This window comes from Acipenser ruthenus, chromosome 3, assembly GCF_902713425.1.
Source record: "Acipenser ruthenus chromosome 3, fAciRut3.2 maternal haplotype, whole genome shotgun sequence".
NCBI lineage: Eukaryota > Metazoa > Chordata > Actinopteri > Acipenseriformes > Acipenseridae > Acipenser > Acipenser ruthenus.
Genome location: NC_081191.1, coordinates 100324231 through 100346028, shown reverse-complemented (window position 1 = coordinate 100346028; position 21798 = coordinate 100324231). Strand labels below are relative to the sequence as shown.

The 21798-nt window shown below is 37.5% G+C and overlaps 1 protein-coding gene across 1 annotated transcript in view; it reads left to right on the top strand.

The window, feature by feature from the left end:
* LOC117435767 (probable G-protein coupled receptor 158) overlaps positions 1–20946 on the top strand; it is a 103149-nt gene extending 82203 nt beyond the window's left edge. Inside the window, exons 6-11 of the mRNA XM_034059181.3 lie at positions 3324–3433; positions 8119–8357; positions 12270–12408; positions 14868–14973; positions 16042–16188; positions 16888–20946. Of these exons, the coding sequence (XP_033915072.3) occupies positions 3324–3433; positions 8119–8357; positions 12270–12408; positions 14868–14973; positions 16042–16188; positions 16888–18747 (2601 nt within the window). The 3' untranslated portion in view covers positions 18748–20946. The remainder of the gene's footprint in view (positions 1–3323; positions 3434–8118; positions 8358–12269; positions 12409–14867; positions 14974–16041; positions 16189–16887) is intronic.
* The last annotated feature ends 852 nt before the right edge of the window (positions 20947–21798 follow it).

Sequence of the window (21798 nt, the reverse complement as noted above, 5' to 3'; positions counted from 1 at the left end):
ATGGATGGACGTACGGACAGACAGACAGACACCTCCCTAGACCTCCACAATGCGATATTCTCAACAACGTAAACTAAATAATGTTAGTACCAAGTTGTATGACAGTTGGACAGTGGTTTTCCAGATCTATGGAACATGTGAAGTGTGACATACTATATGCATGTACGTTGGCCTCCACTACAGTATATCAGCACCGGGGGGAACAAGCTAAGTGGCTTTATAATGAGCATCCATGTTGCTGATTAGCATTCATTCAGACAACAGCAGTTACCAAAACAAGACAGATGTATACAGTCATAAAAAAGTGTGTGTGTGTTGATATGGCCAGAGGTTAAAACAATGTGACAGCAAAGGTACTTTTTCACTGGACAACAGCAGAAATGTTAACTGATGAAACATTGGAACACCGCTGTGTAGCAGGAACTAAAGCAAGGCAGCAGCATACATCACACATATATCGCATTAAAACAAAAAGATTGCCATGGCTTCATTACCAAAGGTCGTTACACGAACATGCCTTCATCCCTTAGCATGCAAAAAGTAGTAACCACACTATATATGGCACAGATTCATTCCTGAGAGAAAATCAGATAAAATGGACTGACGATACTTTCAGTAAAAGGAGAGCATAAAGTACATTTGATACAGCATTTCAAGGTCTAAAATCCACAGGCTAATTGAACCTGGTAGAACATGGTCTCTGTGCTGTTTAGATAAAATAATATCTAGTAATAGTATCCAGTGATTCTCTCAACAAAGCTCCATTGGTTTTAAACCATTTTACTTCATGTTTACAAACTGTTCAATCTTATATGACACACCCCTTAGATAATTCATAGATTTGATGCTTTGTTTTGTTCACAAAAACTCCCATTTCTGGTAGAATAAGTGTTTTAGATGCTATTTTTTTGTGTTCTGCATAACATGGATTTAAAAATAATCACATTTTACTAGCTTGTGTGTTTTTGTGTGGGAAGTTATTTGATTACAAAATAATATTTCTCTGGTTACACCAAATAAGCCAAGTGGAAATTGGGAAGAGGTGTTTTAATAACGTGCTTGAGGCACAACTTCATGCTTCTTCTATTTGCAATAACTGGGGATGATGCTTCCCCAACAACATTTTGGAGCAAAATATTTTTGGTGGCATTGTTTGAAAATATCAAATAGGTAGGGACTAGGCTGCACTTCTTAGGGTAGCCCAGATGTTAAAAAAAGCTGTTGACATATTTGATTTAAATTAATAAAAAAAATTGGAAGGAACATTATATGGCAGAAGCTACTGAGTGTATCGTATATAAGCAGATGTCTTTGTACACGGTTCAGGGCCTGTCTGTGCAAATCCATCACTTCATACAGCAGACGTTGCTTCCTCACCTGCCGCAGCTCAACTGAGCGTCAAAGAGACACCATTCCCACAACCCCTGACCCTGGTAAACAAAGAACCAATCAAAGGAAAGTTCCTTCAGTCATCAACCAATAGTAAGACACTAACGAGACAGTAGACGTTGCAGACAGGGGAAGGATGCAACATCCCAATTTAAACTGAAAATAGAACAAAATAAATACGTAAATGAATAGATCAAAGCAATCGGCTGCTCGATACACTTATATGAATCCAATATGCCACGGCCTAACTGAAAATATTATTATTTATTGATTTATGTTTACTTGTTAGCCATGGCTATAAGGAAAGAGATGTTCCGTATACCTTTAGCTAGAATTGACTGTGCTACTTCACCTAAGCTAGCCCAACCTCATTTGTTTTCAAACTGAATTCTTCCATGATATACAGTGTGCAATCTGGAGGGATGTTTGCCAAACTGCACAGAGACTGCCAGAGCTAATAGGAGCTGCTTTGCAAAGCTGCCCCAGTCCAGGCGTTTTAATAGCACTGTGGGGTCCCTTCGGTTTTATTTATGGAAATGGCTTAATGGTACTTTTTCTGAAATCTCAAATGTTTTTGGGTCAATAAATACTGTAGTTGCAATACAACAAAAAGGGTGTACGAAAGACCAATTGGGTTTTCTATTCGAGTTAGGCTTCTGGGTTTAATAATTTTACCTCCTTCATGACAGCGGCTTCATTAATACTATAACAAAGGAAAATACTATAACAAAGGAAACACCATCATACGAAAACAACAATGGGTCAAATATGTCAAATAGAATAAGGAGTCTATTTTAATGATCTGAACAGATGCTTTTTAATGCTATATTAATCCAGCTGGAGTTTTCACCCACGGGTGATTTACTGGGCCACTTACTACCATCTATCAGCAGTGTGGAGTAGTGGTTAGGGCTCTGGACTCTTGACCAGAGGGTCGTGGGTTCAATCCCAGGTGGGGGACACTGCTGCTGTACCCTTGAGCAAGGTACTTTACCTAGATTGCTCCAGTAAAAACCCAACTGTATAAATGGGTAATTGTATGTAAAAATAATGTGATATCTTGTAACAATTGTAAGTCGCCCTGGATAAGGGTGTCTGCTAAGAAATAAATAATACCATAACTACATAGGATAAAAATTCAGAGAATTGAGTTCTATCCACAATACCTACAAATATTGGCATTAACAATTGGTGCTTCAACAGCTGTACAAAAAGGAGAGGCTATGGTTCAGCAGTAGATAAATGATGGCGAATGGTAATGCAGACTGTAATTGCCATGGCCATAAATATGGGTACCATTTATCAAATTATTGTAATTATCATCTGATTCACAATATGTATGTGATGTTAAGGGTAAATTACCACGGTCCTTTTAATGATAGTAATTTAGAAAGCTGTATAAAAAAGGGAGCAGATTGTTAGCCCACAACATAGTTGAAATATCTTGTATTAGCCTATTATTGCCTTTGTTAAAAGAGATGAGAAAAAAGCTGACATCTCATCCAAGGCATTAATTCCTGAGCCTCAACAAGAGGACCCTGCTTGCTGTTGATGTTAAGTAGATAGGATGCAATCTTCTGCTGCTTAACATAACCACAAATTGTCCTCACATGAATCTATTTTTGTTACAATGGCCTCTAAATTGTAAAGGCTTTATTATGGTTTAAAGAACAAACATTTTTACCTACAAAATAGGACCTGCATTCCTTTCTACTCCAAGTAGTAATTAACCGAAGTGAAGCTCCATTGACAAAGTCAATGTTTAGAAACAGATCTATATACTTACATTATAAAAGGCTTTACTGAAGCATCTAACACAGCTTGCCTTAAATAAACATTGAGGTACATGTAGACAAAGCAAGACATATTAGTGATATATAAAATACAGCTGGCCTACTTCTTAACTTGTATTTCTTTTCTCTCTCTTTCTGTAGGTTATTATTCTATACTTTCCGCCGAGCATATTCCGATGTATTCTTCTGAGATGGGTTCGTCTTCTCGGCTTTGCTATTGTTTATGGAACAGTGACTCTCAAGCTCTTCAGGTACATCCTTGTTCATGATAACATGAAAATAATAATTTCTGTTTTAATGTGTGGCTTGAATTCAAAGCTGTGCAGTTATTCAGCCCTAGCAGATACGACACCTGCAGCCTATTCAACATCAATGCATCTTCTCACATGAGATACCATTCTCACCTAGCAACCTTTGATTTTTTCTTCTATTTTCTGATTTTAATAGTGAGGGATTTATTGGATTCATTAAAGTAACCGGCTGATTATTTATTTAATTTGTCACGATTTATTATTCAAGCACTGACAAATATATAAAACAAGTGTAATTGATTATTATCTAAGATTAGGAGGGGTGATGAGGGCCTTTAGGTGCTGTGCTCCCTGCCTTTGAAACTCTGTCCCAAGTCATGTCAGGAATGCTGGCACAGTCGAGTCTTTTTAATCAAATTTAAAAACCGATTTGTTTGCATTAGCTTATTCTTGAGCTAAGTTGGATAGGCCTGTGGCTTTTTTCTTTTTATTTAAGAAGAGTTTTTATTGTAAAGTGCCCTGGGATACTCCATTTGAAGAGTGCTAAATAAAAAGCAAATTGTATTGTATTATTGTATTATGCAAAAAAGATGAAAGATATCCGTGCTTCATCAACGTTACAGGCTGTAACAGCTGTTCTCCTTCACATTCAAAGCAGACTGCACAAGACTGCTTTCTTAAAGAGACTTAAAAGAGTATAACAGAAGATACTTCATTCTTTTCTCAAGATCATTATGCAAATGCTCATTCAAGGTATTATATATACAGTATATACTGTGAAACAGTGAGCAGAGAATGTGTAGTCCTGGGGAGCACAGGACTACAGTTCCCAGAAGGCCATGGGGCTGACAAGCCTCCAATTGGGAAATTATCACCTGCACCTGGCTATGATTGTAAATTAGAGCCATGTGCAGGGTTTAAAAGGAGTGCAGCCAGTGTGTTCAGGGCTGCTGAAGTGTGAAGCCCGGTGTTAAACCTTGTATAGTGTTTTGTGTTAAACCTATGTTTATTTTGTTTTGTTTTGGGCAGCAGTGTGGAGTAGTGATTAGGGCTCTGGACTCTTGACCGGAGGGTTGTGGGTTCAATCCCAGGTGGGGGACACTGCTGCTGTACCCTTGAGCAAGGTACTTTACCTAGATTGCTCCAGTAAAAACCCAGCTGTATAAATGGGCAAATGTATGTAAAAATAATGTATATAAAAAAAATTTTGATTGTATGTAAAAATAATGTGTAAAAAAAAAAAAAAAGGTAAAAATAATGTGATATCTTGTAACAATCGCCCTGGATAAGGGTGTCTGCTAAAAAATAAATAATAATAATACAGGTGAACAGCTTAGCTGTCCTGTTTAATAGTAGGTTCCTGTGTTGTGTTTAGTTGTCGTGGAACTTTTCAGACTCCTGTTTCGCTGCCCCTGAAGGGACTGTAAACAGTTGTGTGTTTGTTTGTCATTTTTGTGTATTGTGAGACCGCCCACGCCATTGGGGGGGGGGGGGGGGGGGGGCGGTTGTAAAGGTGTGTATGCGGGGTGGGGGGGTGTTGGGGTTGTAAAGGTGTGTATCCGGGGTGGGGAGATCGTTTGGGGTTCATAGTCAGGTGCGTGAGTGTGTGTATGTTTGCCAAGTGTGGGTGGGGTAGTAGTTGAGGCTTGTCTTCAGAGGCTGTGGTAGTTCCTGGGGTCGGAGGTTAGTCCTAGTGTACGGGCAAAACACTACACTGCTTGTTGCGGAGTGGCTGTTGCTGCATGGTAGGAGAGAGCAAGCACTTAGACATAGGTTTTTGTTGTTTTTGGTTGTGGGCTTGGCCAACAGAGTCCTTAGTCTGTTAGTGTGAGTAAATAAACCTGATCTCAGTGATGCACTACAATCCTGGCGTCTCCATATTTGATTATTTTATGTTAATTAAGTTGATCGCACCCGATATATGTAAACAAGTTGGGACTGTGAGAGGTATCCTGGGAGTGTAGGCTGCTATTTCATTTCAACAGTATCACCTACAGTAAGAGAGAATTAACTGCCGTCTCCGGGAAATTACAAGCAAATGTTGGGACCACATTGTATTTAACAAGGTGGTCACAGTCTTTTGTGGTGTTTTACTGTCTTTTAAAATGAAAAACCTATTCATTTTAATAAATGTTGTGGAATCCATATATTATAGAAAATAAGAAATGGGCTGAAATGAACTACTTTAGGTTAGAATTGCTTCACTCTTGTGGTTCATTACATCAGCAGAAGCCTTTGATGGAATTGTAACCTTGCAAGTCACTGCAGCCTGTCTATTATTCTCTCTCCCTGCCTCTCTCTCTCTCTCTCTCTCTCGCTCTCTCTCGCTCTCTCTCTCTGAATGTGTAATATATTAATTAAAGAATGTCTCCACAAAGTAATGTTAAACCAAACATGCATACCTCGTTTAATTGTTGATATTTCTGGAGATGGGACTGGTCACACACTCAAAAAAGCTTCTAAATTCTTTAAGACATGACCACTGATATTGTGCAGCAAAATCTTCTTACACTTATTTCTATATACATTAGCTTGCCTTTCACACATTCAGTTTGTATTATTGTTAATGAAATATAACTTAATCGAGATTTTGGGCTGCAGTTGCGAGGCGATTTTAATGTATTTTTTTACACAGAAAAATGATGTGTACGGAACAAGTAATATACTTTTTACTATTGCATTATTCTTTCTCAAAAATAAATGACATTTTCTTAACAGATATTCGGCACGCCATCATTTTTTAAAATTATAAACACATGACTACTATTCCATACAGCATATCTTGCATTGTATTATATAGATTACCTGTAAAATAATAGGACACTCAGAAATATGTTCAGATGTTTTCCTTTCGTTACAGCCCTAAATATTTCCATTTACAAAAGAAATAAACGCTTTATGAATGCATTTCATAACATTGTATACATTCGTAACAATGCGTTTTATACATTTTATGAATTGACAAAAATGACTATAAAAGCAAAAAAGCATTGCAGAGTCATGACAGCTCAATAATTAAGACATGAGGTGACAGAACAAATCCAACGTGTGTAACCATTGACGAGTATTGCACATTGACGTGTGTTACTGCTTAGCTGTCTCCCCCAGGCCCACACAGGGTGCTTTCATGGGTTGTGGTTAATCTGGTAGACTTACGTCACTATGCTGCAGTCACTGAAGCATGACAAGGAAAGGGTTTTCCTATTAATTATTCAAAGTCTTCTGTTTTGCAAAAAAGCACTCTGAATGGCAGCCTTGAGATTATTACATTTTATGATTATGTCACTACCTCTGTGTACAATGTAGAGTGCTGTGATGTGAGAGTAACTAACTCAGGATTGGTCAATGTATTCATTTAAATGTACTGTACTTATTGATCTACCTTGTCCTATGAAGAGAAGGTCAGACACACATTATCACCTCTTTCTGTATACAAACACATTGGTTAGATTTGTTCCATATACATCACAGTGTATATGATTTTGTTTCTTAAAAAATGTAAGGAAAAAGCAATTATGTTTTTAGCTGTGATCTTTCCATTGACCCACTGAAGCAAAATGTCAGTTAAACTTCTGTTGCATTTTTACAGACAGCATTGCTCGACTGTAATGTTATGTATCGACAGTGCTGTGATGATTTCCATGTTTCTACCATGTTTAAGGTAAATCTGACACATGTGTATCAATCTACCTCCCATGAGCAAGGGTGAACAACAGGAAGTAGCTCCTGATCAACATAAGGAGAACAATGCCGCTCTAGCACTTGTGTCTGACAGATATGGTCCTGTAGATACAAACCCATGGTAAATCACATGTTAACTGTTTTTACCCTGTTTCACCTATGACCTTGAAAATGGCTTTCAAGATCAAAATCTGAGATGGGTTGACATTTGAAAACGATCAACTATGTTTGAACTACATTTCTGCCAAATGTCATGCTTTAATCACAGTGGGCTATTCCACTGCACTATCAAGCGACAAGCAGTCTGACTGATAACTGGTTCTCTAAGCAGTGCCCTCTACTGTTACATCAGGGTAGTGCTGCCTCATTATTTCCCTCTGCTATTTATACATATGGCAGACACTGTGATGCAGTTTCTCAGCCAAAGGGCATTCTTGCATAGGTGCTGCACCACAAAGACAATTAATGCTTAGCAGCTCTATTTAAAGCTTGCAGAAGTAAAAAAAAAACTGTACTGGAGTGCTAATATCAGGTAATGTGTAAATGTCAAGAACGTGCTCATGCAGCACCTAATTAAAATAGCAATATGGGCACATTCTTATGAAAGGTGCAAGGAAAGGTCAAGTTAACCAGGCAGAAATCATTATAAAATGGATTCTCATTAAAGGACCTTCAGTAGACTGTCATGCTGTAGACCAGTGGTGTAGTCAGTTCCAATCCAGGCCCTTCTTTGGTATTTTTGTTTTGTGTTCTGGGTTATTTCACCCAAAATAATTGATATACCCACCATTTAAACTCATTCATTTTCCCATTTTAACCTCACATAACATATGCAAGTTCACAGTAATATGGGTGGATGTAAAATCTGGCACCAGATTTAGGGAAACGGGATTAGAACTACCACCAAGTAGAGGTGTGTGAATCCCAAATCTGCATATACTTGACCAGCCATCATTCATCTGGAGGAGTGGCACGACTGATGTATTCTTTTTGTAATGTTGCAGAGTTCTAAAGGTGTTCCTGTCCCGAACAGCGCAGAGAATTCCTTACATGACGAGCTGGCGAGTGCTCAGAATGCTGGCAGTGATTCTGCTCATTGTGTGCTGGTTTCTGATTTCCTGGACCTCTGCTGTCTGTCAGAACATGGATAGGAATGTGTCCTTCATTGTTGATGGAAGAACTTCAGACAACCTGCAGTTTAAAAGGTGTCTGCTGGACCGTTGGGACTACATGATGGCCATTGGTAAGTTCTGCACTGCTCAGTTCGGACAAGCTCTGTGCTCACTTAAAACCTCCAGAAGTGCACCAAATCTGAAGATAGCTTAATGTGTTCTCTAGTAGGCTTCCAGAGTTTAAAATGTTCCCCTGGACATTCAGTCAATGTTTTCAGTCAGTTATTGTTATTCTAATCAATTACATACAGGATACATTTTTTTAAAGTTTAATGTTCCTTAAGAAAACAACACATTCTTATGTATTTATTTATTTTTATGTATTTATTTAACCATTGAGACCGATGCTTAATTTACAAGGGAGTCAATAAAACATACGATTGCAGTGTATAAAAAACAATTCCAATGTACAAACAACGCAATAAAAACATGTGCGGTTCAAAAGAATAGGATAAATTCAGGGCAGCAGTGTGGAGTAGTGGTTAGGGCTCTGGACTCTTGACCGGAGGGTCATGGGTTCAATCCCCGGTGGGGACACTGCTGCTGTACCCTTGAGCAAGGTACTTTGCCTAGATTGCTCCAGTAAAAACCCAACTGTATAAATGGGTAATTGTATGTAAAAATAATGTGATATCTTGTAAGTCGCCCTGGATAAGGGCGTCTGCTAAGAAATAAATTATTATTATTATTATTAAATGAGTCATATCTATTTGTTAATGTGGACTGAGGTAGAAGCATTGGCAGGAGCTTCTAAGCAGTTCCATAATACCAATTTCACAATAAGTTGTCATTTTAAACAAAGATACATTACAAATAGCAAAAATACCCCTTTTTTGCAGCTGCTAGAAGAAGACCATACCCTATCTCCTGTTATTTACAAGGCTGTGTTTATAGGCTTTAGATTTATGTTTTTATCATGTGTAATTTAGTTCCTCTGATTCTGATGACAGCTCTCTGTTGTGCTGGGCATAGGAACTCACTGCATTTTCTGTGTTTTGAAAACTCCTTGTTGGTTTTGTTTGGTAATGCATCATTCGCTGTTATATAGTAGATTTTGATCAGCCTTCAGATCACTGTATAGTATATTTGATTACCCCTCATATAAATGATGGAACTCAATTCTGTAAAGAAGTAAAGCAGGTACAGTATATTTCTCATTTTTACTGGTATGGTCTTGTGATGGAAACAACTTTATTTATTTGCCCCAAGTATGACTTCTGATCAGGGGTTGGAGTCTGTCTGAAGCTATTCCATACTGGTAGACTGTGGGACTTTAAGTCTGTAGTACTTCACAAAATGCATCTATTTGTTTTTAAGTTATACTTAATATTGAGCATATTGTGCAGTAGAAAAAAAAATGTGACTGTGTTATATTCTTAAAATATAAATAACATAACATCTGTCATAGAAGCTCATATTTCCAATTCCAGTTCAACTTTTGGCTAGATTCCAACGAAATGTTGTACTGTCAGCCTTAGTTACATTTGAGAAAATGCATGCCGCATCTAATTAATCTTGAAGGGGTTTTGGAGGTACAGTACTGTAACATTTTCAATGTGCTGCAATGGGATATGAAGTTCAACTCATGTAAAAAAGATTCAAAGCCAAGACAAAGTTTTACCAACAACCAAACAATTGTGAGTTTTACCAACAAGCAAACCCAAACATCTAAATCTTTAATCATAGTTATACATTTAAAAGGTGATTTTAGAGTAATTAATGTAAATCAAAATAATAAGGGGAAAAAAATTAATACTTTTTGTATTGTTGTTTAGATAAGTTATTTTATGATTAATTTAAATATGGATACTTACTAAGAAGAACAAAAAAAATCAATCAAATGAAATAAAATCCATTTGTTGCGTTTACCAGGACTGTCAGCAACGTAGATGAAAAAGCCAGTGAACTAGAAAGAGAATGTACTGACAGCCTGGAAAAGAGCATTTAAAAATTCAATTTCTACAGCTGCCAGAATACAGTGTGCTTCTAAACAGACACGCTACTTGTTTTCAAAACTAGCGCCGGAATCAATTCTGACAGGCAAAGCAGCTAAGAAGAAATACTAGAAATCTTAAGAAAGTACAACGAGCACTTTAAAACACGCAAACAACGGATGCAGCGGTAGCCTGAACAATGATGATTATAGATGTTTCAGAAAGCAAATGTTTCTTCAATTAATGCTGTATTTCTTTTTTTTTTTTTTTTTTTAATATTTAGTAATCGCCAATTATTTTTTGTATTTTTCTCCCAATTTAGAATATCCAATTATTTTTAGGCTCAACTCACCGCTACCACCCCTGCACTGACTTGGGAGCGGTGAAGACGAACACATGCTATCCTCCGAAGCGTGTGCCATCAGCCGAACGCTTCTTTTCACAGTGCAGACTCACCATGTAGCCACCTCAGAGCTACAGCTGCAGCTCTGGGCAGCTTTACAGGCAAGCCCGCAGGCGCCCGGCCAGACTACAGGGGTCGCTGGTGCGCGGTGGGCTGAGGACGCTCCCCCCCTCCCCCCCCTCCCCGGGCGGCGCTCGGCCAATTGTGTGCCCCCCCTGGGAGCTCCCGTCCACAGTCGGCAATGGAATAGCCTGGTCTTGAACCGGCGATGTCCAGACTATAGGGCACACCCTGCACTCCGCGTCTTTACTGGATGCGCCACTAGGGAGCCCCTATGCTGTATTTCTTATTTATAAATGTGCTAATTAAAGATCCAGTCTGGAATTATAAAACATGAAATGATTAGCTGAGGCATGGGGACCTTCTTTCTTTCTTAAACCAACTAGGACCAACCCTGGCATTGAACTTTTTACTGAGCTACAGTACATATCCTTACTTCTTTGTTTCACTATTTTTGATTGTTGACGTATTGGAATATTGTATGTAAATGTTCTAGGAAAAGTGTTTGCTTTGTGACATATTATTGTACTACAAGATTGTCCATATGTTTGAATATTAACAGTTGACAGTAGTCTGTCGTTTTGCAATGTGTGGTATGTAAAAATATTTGATGATAGCCCAAACAAAGATGTTAGAATGTTTAGATAAAAAACAGCACAGAAAAGGGAAATACTATTAATCTGCACCACACATCAAAATTACATGAATGTGTTCCTCTATCCTCTAAAACATTTCACACCTGGAATGGTATTTATGTCTGTGATACCTTACTGGATCCCCTGTATTTCCCCTTTGGCCGGTACATGTACCTTGTATCATATTTTATAATTATGTTCAGCATTTGGCAGTGCAACTTCTCAGACCCCATGGAGTTTACATAAACAGTTTTGTAAATTTCTAAAAATGTAATTAAAAAAATATGACCGAAGGAGATATTTTTACCAGTACTGTAGCACAATTCAATAACTTATCTTGGAAAAGTAATTTTGAGAGAAAAAAACAAATAAATATAGTAATAAATACATGACTGTGTATTTATCTTTGAAATGGAGTGTGCTTCTAATATAACTGCCAACTAGTAAAATAACAAATAAATGTAGTGAGGCAGCTTCAGCAATTAACACTCACTACCTGATCTGTTTTAAAGTGTCCTTGAATTATATATTGTATATAACTTTTAAACTGAGTATGCTTATTAAAAAAAAAACAAGAACTTTTTCTAATAAACCTCTGTTTGGAGTACGGCTTCAACTTAAAAGTTTACAGTAAAACAAATAAAGGAAGAGTAAAATGAAAAAAATCACACTAACAACGATTCTGTTTATTTTGTCCTATAGTATTATACAAACACATTATATTAGTACATGGACCTAAAAACCTGGCAATACATGGAAACTGTGTTTGTGAATGCATTCACAATGTAGCATTTTGAATATATTCATTCTATTTGTGGGTTTGTTACATTTTAGAATTCACGTTGTCCAAAACTGGATTTCTTTTGTTTAATCCATTTCTTATTTAGATAGCAGTTGATTGCAGATTAGGCTGGCTGTCAACCTCTTTCCTGTTTGTGTTTTCCCAAACAGCTGAATTTCTTTTCCTCTTGTGGGGAGTTTATCTCTGCTATGCCGTACGGACAGTGCCATCAGCATTTCATGAGCCACGTTACATGGCCGTTGCTGTCCATAATGAACTCATTATCTCTGCAATATTCCATATCATTAGGTAAGCAATCTGCAGACATTTTATTAATGAGAAAAACAAATAACCTCTTGGTGTGTACATGGCTTTTTAATGGTGTTTATAATAATAATAATAATAATAATAATAATAATAATAATAATAATAATACATTTTGTACAATGTCACAGTGGACTAAAATTTCACTGTGATATCATTTGAAAAAATCTGCAGATTTCTGTTGTATATTTAGCATGTTGATTATGGTGTTAAAGCTCACAGCTATGTGCTTTAGTGCTCACTGCCACAACCCACAGCTATCTGAACTTTAACCAGAGGGCACTTCTGTATAGAGCTGAATTGCTCTGGAAATAAAGGACTAGCTTCATTCAGCCAAACTAGGGTATGTAACGTTGTTCAAGACACAAAATTAATAGCTGGACTTTTTTACTTTGAAACACAACGCTCATCAAAAACAATTATAATAATAATCAAAACAATACCAAAATAGTCCTTGCAGTCAACTTCCAGCCCAGCTACTGTGCAGGCACATTGATTTTATAGTAAGTAGCACTTTATGATGTTGGAATGATATATAATTTTATAGTCGTAGATAAATGTATCATAGGCTAGATCACCCAGAGTCTTTATCTTTCACTTACGTACTGTTATAAAGATCCTGGTTGATCTAGCCTTCGTTCCATGCTGTACAGTATGTCTTAGGCAGGCAGTTACTACTGAAGAGCTGCAAAGAATGTTTGCAAACATCACCAAAGATAAGGGAACAGTTAACAAAACCAAAAAAACTACTCACTCTTGAAGTTACTTCAGCCAGTACTGTAAAATCCATTTACTGTGGTATCAATGGGATTAAAATAGACTCCACATTCCATGGAGAATAACAGTATGCCATGAATACAAATAAAACAAATAATAATTTGAATAAAAACTGCATGGGTTCCCATCAATTAAAAGGTTAATGTCCACATTTCCAAATCTTGAAACACATAAACAATGTAGCCTGAGCTGCTTCCCCTTTCTCTGTCAGGAACCAGTTGCATTTCTTGGTAGTGATGTTTAATATGACATTGCGAACCATTCCGCTTCATCTGTGGATATTTATTATGACTTCTAAAACCAACCTTTATGAGGAAATGAAACTGCAAACATCCCCTGGCTGTATGGACGAGGAAGGGTTAAATGACTTTCAGATTTCATAAAAGGGTCACAGAGCTGTTATTTAGCACCATAATATTGAATTAGGATGGAATCATGCTTCCTCTTCCCAGGCCAGTCAGTCACATTGTGGTTTACACTGAAGAGGCTGGCTCAATCTGTAAACCATCTTCTAGCATGGATATAGTTACAGATGTCTTGTGATCCCATGGTTAGCCTTCCACACTGAAAAGCACATTTACTAAGTAAAACGTGTTCTCTCGCACAATGTAAACAAATAGGTTCATGTGAACTACAGTACCATTAATGTTACAAAAAATAAATAAACTGGGACACAAAGGAAGGAGTTTGTCATGGGCCATGAACATATTCACATTACATATGGGGCTGTATCCATAAAGTATTAGTATGCTAGTAAATGCATAATACAGCAATTTGTGTAAATCACTAATATACAGCTATGGTCAAAAGTTTTGCATTACCTGGAATTTTAGGATTGAGACATAACTAAAAAATAAATAAATAAAAATATATGGTCATTTAGATATTTTATTTAACATCATGTAATCTAAGAAACTACAAAATTATATCGCAAAAGTCTACTGGAAGCCATAAAAATAGTACAGTATTTCATGTTAGATTTCGAAATGTCATGTTTTTCCATTGTTGTCACTTTTTCATTAAGTATATGGAAAACTTAACATAACATTATTCAGCAGGTTTCATCTGGCTATATTAAGCAAAATGTGTTAATTCTATAAGGTGATGCAAAACTTTCGGCCATAGCTGTAGGTCATTTGGATATCACAATACAGCAGTGTTATGATGTCACTGTCCCATTTTCTGCAAGCTTTCAACTTCAATATTAAAAATGTCATGAATAAATCACATATATTCAGTTCTTATAAAGTGTGTTATAAAATGGCAAGAATAGATGGAGCAATCTCATTGGCTAACAAATGTTCCAACCTGTGCAGATACAGTATGTCACCATACCAGCACAGTTTGGAACTTTGGCTCACTTTGAAAGGGGTGGGGTTAAGTGGGGGTGCTATTTTCTAAGTGCAATAACACACTCCAGGGTGTTCAAATATGATCCAATATCCACAGACCTTGGCTGTTTAACAACACTTAGCTTTGCCTCATGTGGATATTGGATTATTTTCTCACAGCATTTAGTACACTTTAGGGTATCATTATAAATCAACAGAATATTCTATTATACAACGCGTGTTTGCTGTCGTCCAATCAGAACATAGAAAGAGTGTCTCTGGAGTCTGCAGGTTAAGTAGTTGTGAGTGTGCTGAAGTGATTTCTATTTCTTCTAGGTTCACTGTAGCCTCTACACTTCATCCAGACTGGATGCTTATGCTCTTCTTTGCTCACACACACTTGACAGTGACTGCTTCCTTGGGGTTGCTGCTATTACCTAAGGTACTCTTTTTTCATCTTTTCCTGATGGTAAAAACAACAATTAGAAAATGTACCGTATAATATATTTTATGGGGATACAAAAACTAAATAATATTTGACCAGTGAGCCATACATAGGAGTCTTCGTTTTTGGTTTTTATTTTTGGTCACGTGACGTCCCTTTAAAAGTCATATTGAGGCAACTCCTTTTCTTAATTAAACTTGTGGAAAAGCGTTGATTGTGAAACAAGATCACTTTTGTTTTTTCTCCCGTAACTTGAATGAGACTATGATTCTGTTTTATCGATAATGTAAAAAAAAAAAAAAAAAAAGGCAGCTCCTTATTTTTAATTCAAACAGAACACAAAAAGCAAGTTCAGTTAAATTGCTTTTCCCAGATTTAAAATCTTAATGACTCGTTGCAAAAATGTTATAATCTGTTTTGCAAGTAACGGTTTCCTCTTAATTACAATGTAATCAAATCAATTTACTCATATGTTTGCGTTCGGTTTGAATTAAAAATAAGAAGCTGTCTTTTTATTTTACATTATCAATCAAACAGAATCATTGTCTAAATAAAGTTACAGGAGAAATAACTAGTGAACTTGTTTCACAATTAACACTCTTCCAAGAGTTTAATAAAACGGAGTCCGCTCAAAAAAAAGGGACATCACATGATCAAAAATAAAAACCGTAAATGAAGATCACTAGCCATACATTATGGTACATACAACTTTAGAGATTACAGCTGTTATCAAATGCAGTAGGGTTCTGACTAGCAGCAGGCAGAATTCCATTGTTGTCTAGGTAACACTAGCTGACAGTCAGGTACATAGTAGATTTAAGGTGTTCTCTTTACCTTGTAAGGAATTATGGTCCCAGATACAGTATCTCTCTGTCCTTGTCTCATCACTAGTATACATAAACATCAAGCTCTAAGAGACTGCTGTTTTTGCCATAATGTACCATGTCATGTAACACGTCTTTGTAGGCATGAAGGCCTTTTTGAATTTTTGGTGTATAGCAGCCTAAAGATGCAGTACGGGTTAAAGTGAAAGGGGTCGTTTTGTGTTATATGCCCCGTATCCAGTTCCTGCTAGCAAGGAGTAACCAGAGAGACGACACTGCTGCTGAAGCCTATGAGGATGACCTTGATTTAGGCAGGTCGGGGTCCTATCTGAACAGCAGCATTGCTTCAGCCTGGAGTGACCACAGCCTGGATCCAGATGACATCCGGGTAAACAAGCAAAACTCTTCTGAAGATACTTTAATTTTAAATTTGATTAGAAAATAAAAACAAAAACAAAAAAAAACATTGGGCAATGCCAGTTTGGTTTTTATTGCAGACGCCAGACGAAATGGGCCAGCTCAGTTCTAGTAATGGCTGTGGCGTAAGGTCATGCGACAGTCTTTTGGAAAAACGTACCAATGTGAGCAGAGGTTGTGTTGTTTGTTAGTGCTGAAACATGTCTCTCACCGTAGCCAGGATAGATCAATCACCTGAGGCAACATTTATTTATCAACACTGACAAGATCTTCATGGCTTGAGATGCCAGATTATTAGTCAGTTATTTCCCTTGAACTGCCATAATGTACCATGTCATTAAAAGGACTACAAAAATAGCAGTCATTTTATTGAATTATATTCTTTTAGAAATATCCCCTAAGTATGAGGCAGTCTTCAGGATTAACAATAAAACATGATGTGTTTCATTATTTAAACTGTTATGAAGAGCCAAAGTCTTGTCTGTTATTTATGTAAAGAAAGAAGCATGCAAATTGTTTTTTTAATGACATCAGTAACTGCATGTGTTTTAATTTATGTTCCTGTACACTGCTGCATGCCATATGTGCCTTATGAGCTGTGACGTTTTTAAATTAGATCCACTGTTTTTAAAGATGGAACAATTATTGTTTCTTGTTTTTAATCGCACAGGAAGAACTGAAGAAACTTTATTCTCAGCTTGAAATCTATAAGAGGAAGAAGATGGTCGCCAACAATCCACACTTGCAGAAGAAAAGAAGTTCTAAGAAGGGGCTTGGCCGCACCATAATGAGGCGCATTACTGAGATTCCAGAGACTGTAAGCAGACAGTGCAGCCGGGAAGACAAGGAATTGGGGGATCATACTAGTGCCAGAAACAGCATCAGCACTTTGAGGAGAAACCCCTTTGACCCTGCGCACTCCAGCACAAAAACCAAAGAGGAGTCTTTGAAAAGCAAAGTCTTCTCCATCAAGAAGTCACACAGCAGCTATGATCACGTAAGGAACCAGAGCGAGGACTCCAGCAGCCCCACCACTGAGAAGATGGAAGTTTCTACCACTGAGAGCTCCCTCTTAGATACCTTAATGGGCAAGGGGAAACAGGAGAAAAAGTCCACAGAGAATATTGAGGCTGAATCCACAGAGTCTCTTCCATTAGTTTGCAAATCTGCCAGTGCACACAATTTGACAGCAGATAAGAAACCTTTGCACCCCAGAACATCCATGTTGCAGAAATCCCTCAGTGTTATTGCCAGTGCCAAGGAGAGAACCCTGGGGCTCACAGGAAAAGCCCCAAGCCTTGAGGAAAACAGCAGACAGCAGAAGGGGAGAGAGTCCAACAAGCCTCACTCTGAGAAGAGCGACCACCAGCAGAAAAATGTCGCCAGCCATGCGGAAGAGGCTAAAAAGTCCAATAAACAAGGAATAATGAAGCCCCAGGGGAGTAGCAGTCAGACTTCTCTCAGCCCTGACCCAGGGAAGACAGGACCCAAAGATCAGTTTGATGTGGCTGAGGTTTGCCCATGGGAGGTTCAGGACCTTCCTCCCACTCCACCAGAAAATAAGGCCCAGAAGCACGTATCTATCGCTCCGATGGAATCCATATCAGCCCATGGGTCCCACGCAAAGGGTAAATCACAGAACAAGCAGAAAGCTACGGAGAATTTGTCTTCACAAATTAAACAAGAAACTCAGAAGAACCTTGACAAGTCAGAAATATGCCCTTGGGACATTGAGGAGCCCCAAGATTTGATAGAGGGGTCTAAACCACTGGCAAACCACCAGTCTGTACCAGCCCTTTCTAAAGGCGAGCACTCTAGTAAAGCTCAGAAGGCTGAGATTTGTCCCTGGGAGTTTGAAGAGATGGTAGCCCGCGGAGTTGAAGCTAGACAACCAGAGCCAGACAAGATCAAGCAAGGAGGGCAGAAAAAGAATGCATTCCCAGTTGATGTTCAAGGCAAGCAACTTCTGTCGAATGCCTCACAATCTAACAGCAGCTCACAGCTGCCTACACCCAAAAAGGCAGAAGTCTGCCCGTGGGATTATGACACTGAGTTGTCACCTAATTCTGACACAACTGCTGCCCCCACTGCCTCTTTGAAAACAAAAGACACAACTCAGAAGAAGAAAGGACTGTTCTCAATTTCAAAAGATAAGGAAAGGGGACGAGACAGGGATGATGAAAAGGGTAAAGCCAAGAGCAGAGAGAAGGCTGTGTTTACAAAAGGTACACAGAAACCTGTCGGCCAATCAAAACTCGCAGAAATGTGTCCCTGGGAAACTGAAAGCAGCCTGGATACTTCAACACAGGAAAGAAAAAGCACATTGAATGAACTGAGTGCAGCCAAGAACAAACAAGCAGATATTTGCCCCTGGGAATTCGAGGGCTTTCCTGATACTAAAGAACTTGACAAAAATACTTGCAGAGAAAAACTCAATCCAAATTCCAAAGGGGGAGCAGCTGGTCAAACCAGATTGGCTGAGGTTTGTCCATGGGACTTTGATGACCAAACAACTGGCAATAATGCATGACACGTCACATGTTTTCAATTCAGCATATTCATTGCTCATGGAGCTTTATTTTTCACATGATGAACCTCATAAACCCCAAAAGACAAAGAGAAGTAACAGGAATGAACAGAAGGGAGGTTTTACCTAGGTTGCCTTTTTCCTCCAAATATCATTAGTTTTTTTCTTCCTTTTAACAAACTGTCACGTCTGATATAAAGCATTCCAGATTGATAGTGAGTATTTTCTGAATTTTTGCTGATGTATGGCAATATTCTAATATTTCAAATTATGCAACTGTACGGCACTTTTACTGCAACATAAAATACCAGTTTTAACTGTACGGTACTTTCAGCTTCATTCACATTTAATACGTGTACACATGGCCACTGATGTCACAAGTTGTTTTACATTGCTGTTTTATTTGTTGTGGTTTATATGGTGGATCTTCTGTTCTGTCTAGTGTTTACAGATCCCAGTATATATCCTTCAAAATTATAGTTTAATAATGAATATTATTCAGGGTTTTTTATATAGTGAATTTATATGCTTTGATTTTCCCACCAGAGGTATGCATACCCTTGGTTTATATTGCATTCAGTGGTCCTACCAAGAATCCATTTATCTTAAAGCACGGTCCTGGTCCTGGAGGGCTGGTGTCCCTCCTGGTTTTTGTTCCAAATGTACCGTAAATTACGTAATTGGACCAATTAAGTTCTTATTAGAAGCTTAATTGGTCCAATTAAGTAATTTAAGGTACAGTTGGAACAAAAACCAGGAGGGACATCGGCCCTCCAGGACCAGGATTGGAGACCCGTCTTAAAGTGTAAATTACTTACCGTAATGATTTGTTTATATATGTTTTAGGTTAGTAAAGCTAATTCAATCAGTTATGTCTGTGTGTTTGTATTATAAGACAAGCAAATATTACATTTCTTTAAAACTATTAAGGCTTAAGCATAGTATATTGATGTAGGCGTGTCTTAGTTAGAGGATTTATATTATCCAAAGTGCTAGAAATATAATCAAACAGAACTTTAAGCTTCTTATTTTTTTACAAAAGAATACCATGCAACTCGGTGGAATCATGGTCAACAGTGTGTGGACGGCCTGTTATAAAAAGTAGCTCAATCAGATATAACCCTTGTGGATAATGGACATTCTATTGGACTTCAATGTCATGTCTAAGTCTTTAGTCGTATTTATTGCTGTACAGTACATGAAAAGGATTTCACTTCCGGGTTACAAGTTCAGTACCAGTCAAGACTCGAATGCAAGCTGGAGTCCTGTGTGAAACTGCATTCTCCAGTTCTGAATAGACATGTGTACACACCACTAAAAACTCTATCACAATCAGTAATAAATAATTATTTTGTTCAAATTTGCTCAAAGGGAAAGCATTGTATAAGCATGGAGAATGAACTACCATTCAGCCCACACATCATTGTTTTAAACCAGGCTTTTCCCATTGTAATACTGTACTATGCATCACCATACTTAAATATGTTTTCTTTGTAGTTCCCAGGGATTTCCCATGCTTAACCATGCTTTCACTTTGCTTTGAATATAGTATCATACTTTTACCAGTTATCTGCATTAAAATGTGTATAAATGGAGGTTGAGGTACATTGGTGGGGCTGTGTGGGAAACTTGGCTAGAATATACTACACCTGCTTGCAGTACTTCAGTGTCCAGTGTTGACAATCTGTCACCTTTATAAATCAGTTATGCTTGTTATGTCTTTTATCTGTGTAATAAACAGAATGCTTTGTTTAATGATTACTCCTTCAAATGTCCTATTTAACCATGTGCTGTGTCAGAGCCATTCAATGCCAGATTTGTCTGGGTATAATTTTTTAAAAATAAATCAGTCGGGTTTGAAAAAGTCCAGTTGGTAGAAATTTTACTCAGCTAATTTAGTAATAATAACTTGTTCTAATTGAATGTGCTAATTGTTCTATTTTAGAGTATTTTTGCCTTGCTCTTTTGCATGAAAACAAGAATTGGTAGGACTGACATTTCACTGCCCTAAATAACTTTAGCTATTGGACGGTTATGAATTGTATAGTGAGTGAAACTGTACCTTACCCACTGTATTCTGTGCTTGTTATAATAATCCTCTATGACGAGCTATAGCATCCACCTGAAAATATTTGGTAAATTTATATTGTGTTGTGATAGCATGTAAATAAAATATCTTCTCTGCAATAAACATTTATATAAAACTGAATACGTTGTTATTCTCTTTAAAAGCGTACGCACAAAAAACGTGGCTACAGCAACAAGATTATTAGTGTTGTTCTCTCAGGCCAGCTGGAAGGAATATCATTCAAATGTCATGGCTACGTACCTTATCCTCTCATGCAAAAGCAGTAGCCTAGATTCTTCGGTTAAACTGTATGTACAGCTATGGCCAAAGGTTTTGCATCACCCTCTATAAAGAATCAACTAATTTTGCTTCATAAAGTCAAATGAAACCTGCGGAACAATGTTAAGTTAACATATTGAATTACAAACCGCTTTGTAGTTTTCCATATGCTTAACGAAAAACTGTCAAAAATGGAAAAATGTGACATTTCAAAAATATAACATGAAATAGACAGCTCTTAACACTCTAACATCACACACAAAACTATATTTTAATATCTGTTGATATATTAGGAGAGACAGGCAGTCAAAAAGAGTAAGACATCGTGTCCACTTTCTTCTTCTAGTACTTGTTGAACAGGCAAACCATACAGTACATGAAGACAGACCTTCGTGAAACTTGGTATACTTAGGAATCAGATGAACCAGGGACTGCAATTTTGAACTCTAGCACTTTCTAATGTTTTATTCATTTATAGAAGCAGTTTAAAGTATTGTGGTGAAGACTTGACACATCTGGGTACATGGGTTTGAATTTTCAAGTAAAAAAAAAAAAAGTATAGTAGTGTGCAAATTTATTGGAACACCCCCATTGCTACTGTGGTTTTGATTTGTTGTGCATATGAAATCAAATCACTGCACCTGAAAATCATGGAACATTTTCAACAAAAGCAAATTAGTGGTTGTCTAATTTAATTGATGATTTTA